This window comes from Myotis daubentonii, chromosome 1 (genome assembly GCF_963259705.1).
Source record: "Myotis daubentonii chromosome 1, mMyoDau2.1, whole genome shotgun sequence".
Taxonomy (NCBI): Eukaryota; Metazoa; Chordata; class Mammalia; order Chiroptera; family Vespertilionidae; genus Myotis; species Myotis daubentonii.
In genome coordinates this window covers 35,094,604-35,111,961 of record NC_081840.1, presented here as the reverse complement: position 1 = coordinate 35,111,961, position 17,358 = coordinate 35,094,604, and the positions used below count along the sequence as shown (strand labels likewise).

The 17,358-nt window shown below is 43.2% G+C and overlaps 1 protein-coding gene and 1 non-coding gene across 2 annotated transcripts in view; one reads left to right on the top strand and one right to left on the bottom strand.

Moving 5' to 3' along the window:
• Positions 1 to 16,791, bottom strand: part of ARMH4 (armadillo like helical domain containing 4) — a 111,347-nt gene extending 94,556 nt beyond the window's left edge. Inside the window, exons 1-2 of the mRNA XM_059695060.1 lie at positions 16,679 to 16,791; positions 4,881 to 6,312 (exon numbers count right to left, since the gene is read on the bottom strand). Coding sequence (XP_059551043.1) covers positions 4,881 to 6,255 — 1,375 coding nt within the window. The 5' untranslated portion in view covers positions 6,256 to 6,312; positions 16,679 to 16,791. The remainder of the gene's footprint in view (positions 1 to 4,880; positions 6,313 to 16,678) is intronic.
• On the top strand, positions 7,062 to 7,168 carry LOC132223669 (U6 spliceosomal RNA). Its single transcript, XR_009450504.1, has one exon. It is a non-coding gene; the product is annotated as a U6 spliceosomal RNA (small nuclear RNA).
• Positions 16,792 to 17,358: the final 567 nt, after the last annotated feature.

Genomic DNA, 17,358 nt, shown 5'->3' with positions numbered 1-17,358 from the left:
TCTTATTTTATCTCCCCACATGTAATCAGAGGTGGTAAGTAGTACCATGGAAGCCATCTCTCATAGTGGTCAAGAATGCAGGTTCAAGAGCCAATTTGCCTGGGTATGAATTCTGGCTCAGCCACCTACTAGCTGTGTGACCTTGAACAAATTACTTAACATTTCTGGGACTGGAGTTTCCTTAGCTAGAAAGTGGAAAGAGTAGTATCTATCTCACAGAATTGTTACAAAGATTAATTACGTAACACATGTAAAACCTTTGGAACATGCCCAGTACTTGGTAAGTATTTAATAAATACCAGCTATTATTACTTGTTTTACAAACAACTTGGGTTTAAAGAAGCTAAGGAACCTGCCTAAGATTACATAGGCAGTGCTCTTAACCACTGTGCTAACTGTGCCTGTCATTGGATGAATGAATAAAGAAGTTGTAGTACATATATACACAGTGGAATATTCTTCAGCCATGAGCATGGGCATCCTGCCGCTGTCCGAGGAACAACCTGTAGGTCTGCGTTTGCTTTTAGATCATAAAAGACAATGAAACAGACCTGTGGGATATATGTATCTGTCCAAGGCCCCTTTCTTTATGTTCTAATCCCCTAAAATAAATTATTACAGATTATTTATAAGGGTCAATATTTGCCCCCTGATAGGGAGGAATCACGCTGCAAATTTCAAATACTGAGCCACTATCAAAATTTAATTTCTAGAAGACCCTATTATCTCTCTTTTTCAAATGCTAGATCCATAGCATATTAGCAAGTCCAGTAAGTGATAAATTAAAAAATATATAGCATTCTAGGGATAGCTGAAAAGGTTTCTTCTGATATTTATTAATGATATCATGATACTTGCTATTACTTAAGATATTTTTCTTTGGAAACAATTTATTTGTTTTAAAATAGGGTTTGTAGGTTTTTCAATACAAACAGTTCTTTTCCTGGTTCCCATCCAGATCAGACTATTTTTTCCTCTGAGTTGAAGAGATGTGTATACTTGATGTGCTGCCATACCTGCTAAAGGGCAATGTGAGTTACAGTAAGGTTCTTACACAGACTTCATATTTGCACTTTGTACCACTGTTTAAGTTTTGCTTCCTTCTTCCTTTCTCCAGTGAGACTGTAAATCTCTTGAGAGCCAGGATTCATTGCCCTTTTTGTACCTTTAGCACCTAGGACAATGGTCCACCATAAAAAGATAGTAATGTGCAGTTTTATCATTTGAAGCTGTAAGCATGCTTTATGTTGCCCTCATTTTTGAAAGCATAATGAACACTTTTGAGAACAAATATGTAAAAATAAATTTACAGTCTATTGTCATAGTTTCATGAAATAGCAAGAAATCAAAATAACACAGTACTTTGGAATAAGTGACTGCTGTTAGAGAAAGGAGAGTGAGAACTATAAATAATAATGAGAATTTAAAAAATAACATCCAGCCAGGCTGACGTGTCTCAGTGGTTGCGCATCGACCTGTGAATCAGGAGATTGCGGTTCGATTCCCAGTCAGGGCACATGCCCCAGTTACAGGCTCCTTCCCCAGCAGGGGGGCTTACAGGGGCAGCTGATCAAAAATTCTCTTTCATCATTGATGTTTCTATCTATCTCTCCCTCTCTCTTCCTCTCTGAAATCAATAAAAATAGAAATGTGTTTTTAAAAATTAAATTAAAAAATAACATCCAAAATTTCTCTACCAAGCAAAATAGAGACAAACTCATAGATAGAGAGCGGGCTGACAGCTGGAAGGGGGGAGGGATTGAGCAAAAAATTTAAAAAGAGAAAGAAGGCTTGGACATGGACAACAGTGTGGGGATTGTGGGAATGGGAGAGATCGAAGAGGGTATAGGGGATAAATGGTGATGAAAAAATATAAAATAAAATTTTCTAAATAAAAATTGAAAAAAAAGTCTCCACATTTTTCATTCTTTCTACTTCCTGTAGAAATAAAATGTAATCATTATTATAATTACTTTTAAAACCTGATCTTCAACTGAACCAGCTGAAGAACAGGCTGAATCCAAAGACTGATAATCTCAGGGAACTCATCTGTTCATAATGCCTCAAACACCAAGAAATCATTGCGTATCCTGAAAAAGATAATGTCTTAAGTAGTCCTGAGAACTAAAATGATTGGCATTTGAATTGCTTACTTTTGAAAAATACTTATAACCACCAGAAAATGGGTAAAAGCTTTTTGGCTATTCCTTAACTACTATTGCCAACAATCTCAATTTTTCACACATTGTTTTTAACTCTATGGGACAAAAAAATAAAAAAATTTAAGTGAAAGGAATTAATAGATTGCTTCTCTATGAAGAACTTTTAGAAGCTGTTTGATTAACTTGGACAATGCAGGCAGTCAAATTGGATAATTTCAGTCTAAAAGGTTCTCATTCCTCATTACTCACTCATTGGCCCAGTATTTATTGAGCACCTACTAGATACCAGATATTGTGCTATGTTTTAGAAATAAAAAGAAGTTGCCCATTAAAAGTGAGGCAGTCACAACTAAGTAAGGACTACACTCAATAATCAAAATAATAATCGGACAATTACCAAACTCGTTTATTTTTTAGGCTGCATTAACAGAAGCTAATGCAAGTCTAGTATATAAGAATCATGGATTAAATTGTGCAATGAATAATCTGGAACCATATGACTTAATGCTCCAGGAACACCTTAAAGTGTTACAGAGAATTATAGTAAACTTCTTGTTCCGTCATATCTAATATCTTCCTGGTCATGTGAACCCAACTCTCTTCATGGAACTTAAAAACCAGCTTACAAAACATTTTCTGGAAGCTTCTATGAAAACTTACATTATACTAGGTCTTTCAGTCTTTTAAATATTTTATTTTTTAATATATTTTTATTGATTTCAGAGAGGAAGGAAGAGGGAGAGAGAGATAGAAACATCAATGATAAGAGAGTATCATTGATCGGCTGCCTCCTGCATGCCTCCTACTGGGGACTGAGCCTGCAACCTGAGCATGTGACCTTGGTCAGACTCAAACCCGGGACCTTCCAGGCCACAGTCCAATGCTCTATCCACTGAGCCAAGCTGGCTAGGGCGGTCTTTCAGTCTTTTAAAAAAATGAATTGGACATGTAAAATTCAAGCTTTTATCATTTTAATTCAATCCCAATTACACTTCATAAAACATATTACTAATTTGATAGTTTCCATTAATTAGTCTACTTAGCAGAAGTAACAAGCTGCACATATTCCAAAACAAATCAGAACGAGCATATGCAAGTTACACTGTCTTTCCTTGTCCAGGCTGTTATCTAACCCACCACACATAATAACAGAAAAATATTATCCATCAGCAACAAATGTAAGGCTTGTCAGCTGGTAACATTCCCACATGTAAAGGCCAAGAGCCACACGCAGTGCAGAACCGAGGCAGCAGAGAAGGCTTGCCTCTCCCCCTTATTTCTAGATGAACTTCTTTTGGGGAAAACAAAACCAAAAAAGCCTATATGGTTAATACTATGAGATAAATATTTACCTAAAGCTTCTTGGCAAAAAAATATCAAGGACAGGAGTATTTTTACATCAATCTGTAAATAAGTATCCTACATTTTTATTATACCACTGAAACATATGCCTAATTCCTTCACATTTTCCTATATATTTATACATTTTCATAACGAAGTGTTAAGTCTGTAGGCAGACTATTAAGTCTGTATCAGGGCTTCTCAGCACCGTTGACATTTGGCTCAGATAAGTCTTTGTTGTTGGGGGGCTGTCCCGTGCTCTGTAGGGTGTGTAGCAGCATCCGTGGCCTCTACCCACTAGTGCCAGTAGCCAGCAGCACCCCTCTAATGGGACAACCAAAAAGGTCTCCAAACTTTGCCAAATGATGGGGTGAGGAGAGACAAACCGGTCCCCTTAAATACCACTGGTCAATATATATATAGGAATTCAATTTGGGGATAATTTTTATATAACATATATTTTTACTTGTGTACTTTTGCTTTTCATTAAAACTTAGATAACTTCTTTTTTTGAACAGAGATCCAAAGTCATTTTAAGGCAAATAACAAAATGAGTTAGTCTGTCTCCATCTATAACCCCTCAGTGAAAGAATTACAGTACTTAAATACCCTAAAATGCACAAAATACAGTTCCTTTAAATTCAGTTGCTACCAGTAATATTTTTGGTTCTAATATTTGCTTCATGGATGTCTCAGCTAATTTTCTTTGTTGTTGTTGTCCTTGGATAACTGATAATAAGCACCAAGTGAGGGCTGATTCTGCCTACCGGTAAGAAGATGAGATATTTTATCTCTCTCGCCATCACCTCTTTCTCACCTCCCCCGTGAATGTTACGCCTGAGGGGAGGGGGGAGGCGGCTCTCAGGTTGCACAAAACCTTGGCATCGGAGATGGATGTGGGCACTGAATGCTGCACAGCTGTAGCCGCCAGCCGGGAAAATCCATGGGGTCATCTCAGATTCTCACGAAGCCCTGAAGTTTTAGGAAAGAAAATTCATGCATTGCTTGGGGATTAGGCTTCCCAGATGTCTGGTTCTGAGGGTGGTTTGATTCCACTGTGGCCACCAGGAAGCTGTAGGCAATCCACCTGGGTAGAAAGCTGGGGCCACTGTAGAGCCACCTTTCTCCAGAGGCTCATAGAGCATCCTGCACACCCAGGGTGTGACCCTCACTCCCGCCCACCACCTGCCTAATGACAGTCTCCCATGGAGGCCGGAGGTGGCACAGAGAAGTTATTTGTAAATCGTCACTTTTAAAAAATAAAACACTTAAAACCCGTACAATGTTAAATGACAATTATATTTCCATTTGTAAAAAATGATAAAACCAAATGAAAGCACTCCAAATTAAACAAAGCTTGTTTTTTGTTTCTTTTACCTTTAAATGCATTTCTCAGTGGTTGATAAGCCTCAGACTCATATTCTGAGATGGGAACGGTGGTCTCTAAGAAAAACAGGGCATCGTTTTCCGTGGTGGATTCTATGGCGTCTGCAGTGTTTTGAAACAGGTTCACAACAGAGACTTTTGTATCTTCCATCAGACTTGTGGGAGTAAAGGAAATCTGATCGGTGAAGGCAGATGACCTCCCCTCCCCAGGCGCTATTGGCAGGGCTGTCTCGGAGTGTGTTTCCCCTTCAGGCAGCCCCAGACCCATCTGTGCAGCTTCTGTCAAAGCTTCGTCCCCTTCCACGCCTCCCACACCATTAGGGGTTACTTGGGCTGTCGGAGACGTTTCCATTCTCATCGGAGTCTCTGTATTGTCTCCAGGCCTTGGGGTCTTTATCTGGCTTACACTCTCTAATTTGGTGTCATCCCACTCATCGCCTAGGACAGAGGTCGCTTGGACAGCTGTGCTGACACTCTCTGTGACTTCTGGGGCTCCCAGCAGGCTGTCAGTTTCTGCCTCAACACCCAGGCTGTACTCAGAGGTTGCAAGCCCGGGGGTGGTGGCAGTCGCCTGGGTATTACCAGCTGTCATCTGCGAAGGCTTCTCCCTATCAGACTTGAGGCTTCCGGGCTCGGTGCCTGCGATGGGCTCTGCACCAGGAAAAGACGTTATCCTCTGATCTGTGTCTGCTTCAAATTTCTCCATCCTTAGATTGGTGGTTAGTATTTTGTTAGTGTTCACAGAGGATGAAGGTGAATGTCCCAGACTAACGCCTCCCTGACTTTCAGTGGTAAACAACTGATTGTCCACAGACTTCAGAAAACCTTGTGTTGCTTCGGCAGTCCCTTCTACAGTGGGCTCAGTGTTGGTCCTACTAAAGAGTTCCTCCTTCTCATCCACATTCCCAGAACCAGCTGCCATGATAGGGTTGGTCACCATGGCCTTGGGAAGCAGGCTTTCGGGAGACGTCCTCTCTGGCTGGCTGGAACCAACCACTTCTTCCCCTGCCGGGACCACTGGCTCCGTGGCAGTGTCGACTCCAGGGCTCTTAGGCTGCATGAGCCCAGCTCCTGTAGAATGGCCTTCTTTGTCAATAGGCGATACTTTATTTAATGGCATTGCTGATGGTCCCGCTAGCACTATCATTGGATCTTCGGAGACCACGGGATGGGGAGTGCCCTTTGAAGCAATGGAGGTATTTTCTGGGTCATCTGAGTTTATCCTCTCAGGCTGCCCTCTTCTTTCATGAGCATGTGCTATCTCCCTTCTCTCCACTTTGGGGAAGGCCAAACATTGTATGGCACCGTTGAGAAGTAGAAGGCTACAGAAAGCCAGACAGATGTGCAATACTCTTGGTCTTCTCATAGTGGAAGAGAAATGTGCACATAAAATGGCAGAGTTGACAACGGTAGTGAGTGAGTCCTGCAGAAAAACAAAGCATATCAAACTGTCACATAAATATATTTTGTAAATAAGCCCCTTTGAAACCATGAGTTAAATAATCTCCTTGACTTTATGCTCAGAGATGGTATGTAAGAGAGAACCGTTCTATTTCTTTGTACCTTTGAGACATGGATAACCCAGTTCATTTTTCCCTCCTGAATTCTGCAGCTGATTTAATGTGATGCTCTCTAGAAAAAGGTTCACAGAGTTCAAGTACTCAGTTCATTGTTTCCTAAATACCTACTTGAAATAAACTACCCTTAGAGTCACATTATTCTCCCCAAATTCCTCTATTAATCATGTAGTCAAGTGATTGCAGAAATGTCCAGGATATAAAAAGTAAATCTTACATTTACTTACATTACATTCAAAGAACGTTTAAGTATATTTTAAAACTAGACCCCCGGTGCACAAATTAGTACACAGGTGAGGTCACTTGGCCTGGCCAGCCATCAGGGCTGATCAGGGCCAGAGGGACCACAGGAGGTTGGCCAGCCGGCCTAGGAGGGACCGCAGGAGGTTGGCTGGCTGTGGGAGGTTGGCTGTGGGAGACACTGACCACCAGAGGGCAGCTCCTGCATTGAGCATCTGCCCCCTGATGGTCAGAGCGCGTCATAGCGACCAGTTGACAAAACAACTGGTCACTTAGGCTTTTATATAGAGAGAGATGTCATCACAAAATACTGAATACCAGTTATATTCATGAGTTTTTAAAAAAATATAAATGAGTGCTCACTTTGGCAGCACATATACTAAAATTGGAATGATACAAAGAAGATTAGCATGGCCCCCGCACAAGAATGACACGCAAATTCGTGAAGCGTTACATGTTTTTAAAAATAATAATAAAAATATATAAATGTTTTCAAGTAAATTGTCTTTAAATTTTAAAAATTCTTTCTTTTCTCTACAACAACTATAAAAATTATAAGCAAAACCTTCATGTTTAAAATGTAGGGAGAAAAGGTAAGAGTTAATGTAAGTGTATTTATTAAAAGAAATAAACGTTTTAAGAGAACCAATACACATATTAAATTAACAATCCTTACTGAAAACACACTCTTGTAATATTAAGATTCACTGCATTAAAAAAAAAACCACTACTCACTCTCATCACAACTAAAACTATATCAAAACTGATCATTTTCCCCAAAACTTAAAGGTTTTAGTTCTTTTTCATCTGTTTGGCTGAGTAGAGCCCTTTCTTTTCCCATCATCAGAAATTTCTCAGATGCTGCAGGTTTTCTAGAAAATTAAACCTAGGAATGAAAATTCCAAAATATAAAACTTATCTTTATAAAAATTATACCTTTTCTTTCTTTCATGGCTAATCATTAAACTATTCAGTTTAAGCATGTGATGTGCACACATAAAATATAAAATTTCACATTTTCATAAGGCCCTTTCCCCTGAAGGTGTTCAAAGCTTTAACAGTGTTATCTCATCTAGTCTTGTAGATCCTTCTGAAGCAGAGAAAAGGCCCAGTCCCTAGTCCTCGATGGCTGCTGAAAAAAAGAAGGCTGAGCTTCTCCACATGAGGAAAGAGGAACCCCTGGATGCAGAGCTGAGGCACCTTGCCGAACTCCCAGCACCACATCAATGAGTCATCTTGGAAGCGGATCCTCCGGCCCCAGTCAAGCCTTCAGATGACCCTACAGCCCCAGCTGACATCTCAACTACAACTTCTTAAGAGACCTGGAGCCAGAACCACCCAGGTAAGCTATTCCCAAATTCCTACTGCACAGAAATGGGATGAGATAATAAGCATTTATTGCCACCAGGTTTGGAGGTAATGTGTTACACAAAAAGCTTGAATCCACAGTACTTTGGGAGAATACAGAAATGGGCTGATGTCATGAGGCACCCCAGTGCCTCGTGCAGAAAAGCAACAGTATGTCAGGGATCATAAATTTAGCAGCAGGAGAACATCAAAGCCAGAGGTGACTAGGAGAAATATAAGCCACTGCCCAGCCCCTGACAAGAATCCTCAGGGATAGTGAGAAAGATGTAAAATTTCTCCTTAGGTAGGATCAAGGTTTGAACCAATTTTATTTAAATATTAAATTACATTCAGTCATGTAGCTAGCATTGTTTTAAAAGGAGAGAATATGGGAAAGATATTTGATAAAGAGGGAATGGCATGGGCTAAGGCATACCAACATTCTGGACATTAGTTATCACTTTAGATGAGCCACAAAGCATCCCAGTTCATACCCAGGTAACAGATTTGGTAACAGTACTTGGCCTGCTGCCTCTATTTTCCTTCCTTAAAACAAAAATATATGAGAGCTGTAAAGCATGAGTGCTCATAGTTGATGACATTACACCTTCATATTTCTGTGCAGACAAGTTGAACTATGAAACCCTATATAGTGGAAGATATAAAAAAGCTACAGAACTCTGGTTCATTTCTGATCTGATATGTCCTAAACAAATATTTTTCCTATTCCATGAAATCTTACTAAACATCCCAGAAAAAGGAGGGTGTGGCCTAAAAGCTTACCCTACAAGCTCCCATGCTTCTGGATAAAAACCTGGGGGTGGGGGCGGGAGTGGGGGTTGGGGGGAAGCACTAGTCGGTTTGACTCAGTGGATAGAGCATCGAACTGCGGACCAAAGGGTCCGGGCTTGGATCCTGATCAAGGGCACGCACCTCGGTTGCAGGCTCCTCCCCAGCCCAGGCCCTGCTCTGGGCACAATCAATCTATGTGATTCTCTCACATCGATATTTCTCTCTGTCTTTCTCTCTCTCTTCCACTCTCTCTAAAAAAATCAATGGGAAAATATCCTCTGGTGAGGATTTTAAAAATAACAAATAAATAAATAAATAACATTAAAAAAAAAACCTTGGGAGGGGGTTGGAGGAGTAGGTCCATGATGGTAGCAGTAAAGTTTAGAGGGTCATGGACTAGCATCAGAAAAATGATTCCTGACTCCTACCTTCACTGTTGTTAAAACTTGCTATGTGAGCCTTAACCGGTTTGGCTCAGAGGATAGAGCGTCAGCCTGGGGACTCAATGGTCCCAGGTTCGATTCCGGTCAAGGGCATGTACCTTGGTTGCGGGCACATCCCCAGTAGGGGGCGTGCAGGAGGCAGCTGATCCATGTTTCTAACTCTATCCCTCTCCCTTCCTCTCTGTAAAAAATCAATAAAATATATTTTTTAAAAAAATTAAATTAAATTAAAAAAAAAAAAAACTTGCTATGTGAGCCCTGGCTGGTTTGGCTCAGTGGATAGATCATCAGCCTGGGGACTGAAAGGTCCCAGCTTTGATTCCAGTCAAGAGTACATGTCTGGGTTGCAAGCTCGATCCCCAGTAGAGGGCTTGCAGGAGGCAACGGATCAATGATTCTCTCTCATCATTGATGTTTATATCTCTCTCTCTCTCTGAAATCAATAAAAAAAATTTTTAAAAAAAACAACTTGCTATGTGATATTGGCCAAATTGCTTCAGTTTCTCTTTTGACAAAATGAGGAGTTAAAATAATCTTCGAAATCCCTTCTACCTCCATAATTCCATTTTCACATTTTATCTACATGACATAAAATAAAAATACAATATCTTTATATTCCCACAACTTTGCCATTGAGCAGGCAAGGCACCCAAATGATTGAACGAATGCTTCACATTTTATTTAATATGTTCTGGAGTTATGTGGGCCTAGAGGAAAATTTTGTGATCAAATCAGACTGGGCAGAGGAGAGGCAAAGAATTAAGATTTAGTCTAACCTCAATTGCCTTCCCGAAATCAAGTTTTCCTTCAAGGTTTTATTTTCACCCAGCTCTTGAGCTTTAGAGTATTTGTGTGGAAGGAATTCTGCCATTGCTCTAAAAGACTTTCCTTCTGTAATTAAGTGTTGGCCACCTGCTTTCTAAATCCAATTACAGCAGGAAAGTGGGGTGAACTGCTAGCCTATTCTATGACTGTGTATTGTGGCCATATGCTCCTTCTCTCCACTTTTCAAAATGACACCTGACCTCTAAAAGAAGCAGGAAAGACAGCCTGTAGAAATGGCAGCAGGGGACATGCTGCAACTCAGATAAATTGGTAGATGACCTTCAAGTTCCAGGTCTTTCTCCATCTTTCAAAGCACAGAACAGCTTCACGTAGTCACTCCCAGGAGCTTGGTGTCCCCCACTGGGAGTTGCAGGACATTCGAGAATAAATACAAAAAGACTGACCATTGTCAATTCTATGACAATATTTCTAAACCTATATAACCACCTGCAACCATATTTTTAAGGCCTTTTCTTTTGTCCTTGACATGGTATCCTCTCCCTGGACACAGGAAATGTTCAGTAAATATTGGCTAAACAAACAGATGAATATCTATGGCTCGCTTTGCTGGGGGAGAAAGAGGGAGGGGGGACTTCATTGCCTATTAGAATTATTTGTCTCAGTGATAAGAATATTTAGTAAACAAACAAAAGAAGATTTCTCTAACGTTTCCTTCACACTGTAACTTTGGATGCTGCTTTCCCTTCATTATATCCATCAGGGCAAATTAATTCAGATAAATAAACTCTAACCCAACTGCTAACTGATCGTGGATATTAGCTTCTGACAGCTTAAAAAGCATCCCTGCCAGAGCAAGTCAGGAGCACGTTGTCCATCACTCGCTATCAAGGTATGCTAATGGCTCAGCAGTCCTCTGAACAACTGACCGCATTTCTGCCACCAGTGGGCAGATAAGCTGTCCTGTCAAGCATTATCTTTGACGATCTTAAATAGATACAGTCCAGAATCTGGTTCTTTGTCAAGTCTAGGCATACTCAAGTTTCAAAGACACATGAAAGACAACATAAAAATAAATAAAGCCTTAGCCATCTTGTCAGACTTAATCACCAGTTTTTTAAAACACTCGGTCACTATTTTTCCAATTAGAATTTATACTTGCACTGTTCGGTGTATCACCCACACACACACACACAAAGGGGACCAGCATGACAAACATCCTCAGCGGTGACAATGCTACTCTTCTCAAAGTAAAGTGGATTGCAGGTGTCCTTCGTAAGGAACATGAGTGCTGCCCTAGGACTACTCAAGACACAGGAGGGCTGTGGAGTTTGCCAAAAAAACAACAACGAAAAACTGGCGACAATCTGCTTGATATTTTTATTTTCTTGGGATAAACACAAATACCATAAAGAGCTGGTTTGGGGTTTCAGGAAGAAAGCTGCCCAATCTCAGATTTTCCTCGTCTAGGGGAAGTTACTTGGATGCCACCTAAAACATGCCATGTTCTTCATCTACCCTTCACCCACACTAGGCTTTGCTGGGGGAGCCAGGGGGAGAGATTTCATTGCTTATTAGAATTGTGCATCTCGAGTGTCTTAAAATAAACTCAATCATAAATCTTCGGTGTCATCTTGAACTCTTCTCTCCTTTATATTTTAGGTTCACAACTCCTGTGGATCCTTCCTCACAATATCTCTTGGAATTGTCCCTTCGGTCACATCACTGAACTGTTATTATTTTAACTGCCTCTTAATTATCTCTTTCAGACTCTCTTCTCTCCAGTAAATTTCATACAATCCAATGGTTTATTCTTAAGAATTAAAATGACAATAATTTATTAAAAATGACTACCATTTGGGGATGCTATGAGTCAAATGTTGTATGTGCCTTGTATAAATTACCTTATTTAATCCTAACAATAACCTAATGAGATAGGTACTACCATCATCCCCATTCTTTGTTAGATGAGAAAACCGCAGGCTGGTCGAGGAGAATTAACTTGCCTGTGTGATTGTGTCTGTTTCTAAACTTGTGAATTCTATCAGATTTCCAGTTCCCCGCCTTTGCCACTACAACTCTCTGCCTTCCCAAAATGCATAAGGTCCCCAAACATACAACCGCCAAACTCCATATCTGTAATGCAACCCCACAGCACTTGTGCCCAGTACAGACACCATTGTCAAGTAGGTATATTGCCCTCTTCTGTACCATACTCATTTCAGGTTCCTAAGTTTTGCTCATGACACCCGACTAGTCAGAGTTCCTTCCTTCTCCCCTACCCTAGACACCCCTCCCCCACCATGTAACATCCAGTGTACTAACTGTTGTCACAAAATCGCCTCACCCCTTCTCTTCCCACCCTTCTCCCAGCTCCTCTAGCACAAATAATTATGTCTGTAAGTCTGGTCGCCTCAAATAAGGTTATGTTCCTTCCATACAAACACTGATCTTTTAGCTTCTTCTGCTTGCCATATAATTGCTAATAATGGTAGGCACATAGAGGAGGTGTTCAATTAATATTTGCTGGCATGAAGTGAATATAAATAACCACTTAAGAATGTGAAAAAGAATGTGAGCAGAGTCTCCATTTTATATTGTAAGATTTTCAATGACATTTCATGGTCTAGCGGCTAGCCTATATAATAAAAACCTAATATGTTAAGTGTCCGGTTGTCCGGCCATTCAAACAATCAAAGTGTAATATGCTAATGATACACTAAGGCCGCTCAACCGCTTGCTATGACGTGCACTGACTACCAGGGGGCAGACAGTTGACCGGTAGACCAGTCATTATGATGTGCACTGACCACCGGGAGCAGACAGTTGACCAGTCGACCAGTCGCTATGATATGCACTTACTACCAGGGCACAGACGCTCCAACGGGTAGGTGAGCTTGCTGCTGGGGCCCAGCTGATCAGGACTGAGCAAGACGGGCTGGACATGCCCTGGAGCCCTCCTGTGGTCCCTCCCCGACTGGCCAACCTCCTGGGTCCCTTCCTGGCCCCGATTGTGCACTGGTGGGGTCCCTCAGCCTGGCCTGCGCCCTCTTGCAATCCAGGCTGAGGGAACCCCCACCCCAAGTGCACAAATTTTGTGCACCAGGCCTCTAGTCCATATATAATTATATGTCATGTTCTTCACATAGTCAATTTTGACTACATTGTCAATGTGCTATTTTAATAACAGTAATAACTTCAGTGTTCTCATCTCTGCTATATTTTAGGTTTTCAGTGTTTATTTCATTTTAAAAACTAGATCAACAGTAACAAGTGACAAGTCTCAGAGCTTCAGGTCAACTTGCTTCCCAGTTACCATCTCACCTCTAAAAATCCAATTAGTGATTCTGTGATTGATGAAGGAACAGGAAACTCCCTTCCTTATCTGTGTCTTGATCATCTTCCCTTTTTGTGTTTTTCCTGACCCTCAATGATGAATTTGTCATTGTCTTACCTTTTCTTGTAATCCTGAAGGCCCTCACTGCCAAAGCTTTTTCATTTGCCTAGAGCAGCGGTTCTCAACCTGTGGGTTGCGACCCCTTTGGGGGTCGAATGACCCTTTCACAGGGGTCGCCTAAGACCATCAGAAAACACATATTTTCAATGGTCTTGGGAACCGTGACACCGCTCCTCTATCCGTCTCCAGGCAGGTCCGCCCACATGCAGATACGCCCACATACGAGTACCCAGCGTATTAAAGGGTTGCGGCATTAGGAAGGTTGAGAACCACTGCCCTAGAGCAAGGCTTATCAAGACTCTGACCCTATTAATCCAACAGTGGCACAGAGCATTAAGATACCCTTCCAATTCACTGTTTTTGACAACCGTCAGTGGCCTGATTCAGTGGCTTTAGGATCATCTGTCCCCAGTCATTTTTCACTATAAATTAAGTAGCTGGAATGACAGATGATCCTTTCAGCACCATGTTTGACCACAGAGGAAGGAAGGAGAATAGAGTAACCACAAAGAAAAGCATGGTCCCCCAGGAAGGGGTAAGTGGGCTGGGTCACGATGGTTACTCTGGCAACTCCCTGCGGAGGGCTTCCCATTCCTGCAGGTCACAACTAAGTTCTACACATTGAGCCCACAGCTCTATTCTCCGCAGTGTAGCACTACAGACAAATGAAGATGTCTGTGCTTATCATCCCTCCCACACCATCTTACTCCTAGTAAAAGAAGCGAGATCTGAAGACTTAAAAACTGGCTTGAAATTCCAGCTCTACCTTAGGCAAAATCACTGAAACTCGGTTTCCTCGTTACAAAATGGAGACAAGAATGTTTATTCTGTTTTCTTCAAAAGGTGCAAGAGAAACCAGGAAAGTGATAATAGACATGAAAATGGTTTGAAGAATTTAAGACATATTAGCGTGGTTCTGACATGCACTCCCCTCAAACTACAGAAATGTGAGCAATTTGAAGCATCCATAACATCCTTTTTCCTCCTAGCTATGTCCACAGAGCCTCGCCTTTCCGCTTCTCATATAGACAAAGTGGCCAGGGAATCATCTGATGTTTGCAGAATCCTGCCCTAATCAATCTTGATCAGCAAGCTCCTGTCCATCCATCATACAGTTATTTTCAATGACCCAATCTGACACTTCATTTCTGTTCTTTGTGCTTCACAAACCTCATTTGCTATACAAGGTCTCTAAGAACTAGCTGCACTTAGGAGAAGGTAATCCAATCCCCAGGTAGACATTTCAAGGAATAAACATAATATGTAACATTTCAAGCTGAAATTTGATTCAGACACTCTCCTTATAATCACCAAGGAGACACAACAGAAAAAAAAAAAAACAACAACAACAAAAAACAGGATTGACCACACATCTTAGTAGGAAATGAGTTTTCATTTTACAGAGATTAAGCCCAGGTTCCCTTGGAACACCAGCTTCCCTATTGTGAGAATAAACAAAATTCAGTGAACAAAAATACAATTCCATACACAATTTTTCAGACAAACTGCTGAATAAACAGTGAAGTACATCTTTAGTCAAAAGAGTGGAAATAGGTAACCCAGCTTCCTCTTATTGATGCTATACTTAGATTTAGCACCAAACCATATCTGTAGAACCCAATTATGACCCAGAAAGGTTTAGCACGAAATGCCAAAATACAATGGTAAGAAACTTCCTATGAAAACAAAGACAAATCCGCCTCTCCCTAGTTAGCTGTTGCTGTAGCTACATCAGACTCCCTCAGTCTTGGGAGTTTTGTGAATAAACACAATCCATATCAAGTCAGCCGCATAAGTGTTTGGTTCATTCTTAGGACAAATACAACAGCTCTCCGTTATTCATAAAAGTGAGTCTACCCTAAAATCTCTACTGTGTGTAAAAATAAGTACCAATGTTCTGATGCTGTGAAACCTTACCCCCGTTTTGCGTTTCTTTCAATAGATGCTGCAGAGAGGTTCTGCGGGCGAGGGAGCAAGTCGGGGTGTGACTCTGTAGGCTCCTGGCTTAAATGAGACTCCTTGGAGCCCAACAGCATCCCTCGTGACCAGGGAAATACACAAAAAGGAGGGGGAGGCATGCCAATCCTGGTCACACATTTTGCTCCCTACCGAAGAAATCCTGCAGAGGTCTACGGGCGGATTTGTGAACCACTCCCTCTCCCCTGTAAGTTTCAAACTAAAACTTCCACACAATGAAAGCAGACACTTTAAAACAGCCCCCTCCTCTCCTCCACAGCACCTCTGCCCTGAAATGAGGTGCCAAGATCCTGACCGACCCTTGGGATCGGCTTGGGAAGGCAGGTTTCTCCTCTTTAAGAACTCCAACTCTTCAGAGTCCTCGGCTGCTTCCTCACCAGCCAGGGCTCGAACACGTTCAGAGTCTACACAGGTCAGGTTCTGTCAGTGCCCAGGACGCACACGAGACATCTGGGCACCTCCAGGCAGCACCTCCCAACAACCGTTCTGGAATCTCAGGCAGAGCCTGACCTCCGCGTCTAACCCGCAGGCCCTCCTTCCAATAAAGTGACCTTTCTAAGGAGCATCCTCCTGCCGCGTGCTGGGGGACCGGCCAGGGTCTGAGTAAGGAGGCTCAGTGACACCTCTGCGCTCAGCACTCCACTGTTTGTTTTCGGCAAAGTAACAAACAACACATTTCGGTGGCCACCGCAGCCCTCATTGGCTCCTCAGCTGCTGGGCACGGTTTGGCAGCGGGGACACTGCGATCGATGCTTTGAACGGAGCAAATCGCAGCCTTCGGGAACTTCGCTATCACCGCCGTGAGGTTGGGAGGGGAGAGAGAGAAGAAAGAAAAGCCCACACAAAAGCAGCTAGTCCTGCAAGCTCCGCCAGCACAAAGGCCCGCTCGCCGGTGCGGAGCCAGGAGGCTGGGCTGGAGCGAGGAGTGCGGCGAGTCCTCCGAGGCCTGCGCCGCGCCCAGCGCTCGCGGAGCTGCCCCTGTGCACCCCGCGCCACGCACCGCGTTCCGACTGGGGCGCAGGGCGCACGCCTGGCGCGCCCCTGACCGCCGCGCTCCCCGGACAGCACGGCTCCCGGGCGACCCCCCGCTGCCCAGGGCTCGGGCTCCGTCTCTGCCCGGCCCTGGGTCTGCAGCCACGGCTCCCCGAGCGGCAGGAGCCCGGCCGTCCTCACCTGTGCGCCTTCAGCCGAGCAGCGCGCGGAGAGCGGCGGCGCCCGCGCTCGGCATCCCCGCGGCGGCCCCTGCAGCGGTGGCGGCCCGCTCCTCAGTCTGCGATGCCAAGGGGGCGGGCGCCTCGCTTTGTTGCTTATTCATGAGGCCGTGGTGACGGCTAGGGATTGGACGGACGATGTGCCCGCCCCGGCTTCGCTGCCCCTGACACCCGATGCGGTCGTCCCACGCCCCTCGGAGCCCACTTACCCGCCTCTGCTTTTGCGCTGGGGACGGGGCGGTAGGAGCGAGTCCTGCTCGGGGCGGGGCGCCTGAGACCCCCTTCCCGAGACCCCCCGCCGGGCTGCCCTTCTTTGAAGCCTGGGCTTCCGCGATAGCTTTCCCTCTGTGTCTACGAAGAGGAAACCAGGCTCCGTTTTCGCTAGAAGAGCCCTAATTTCTCTGGTCCTTGATTAGGGCAAAGGGCGCAAGTAGGGGGCTGTAGAACGTTCCTTATGGAAATTGTACCGCGTCGCCGTGCCCCTAAATTGGACCCTGTAAAATAGCGCTATACACAGCGTGTTCCTTTCTCAGTCACTCGGAGAAGTTGAAAATAAGTGCTAATAAGTAGTCGGTTTATTGAGCCCTTTGCTCCTGCCAGGCACAATGCTAGATGTTTCCTTCACCCATCACCGACTTGATC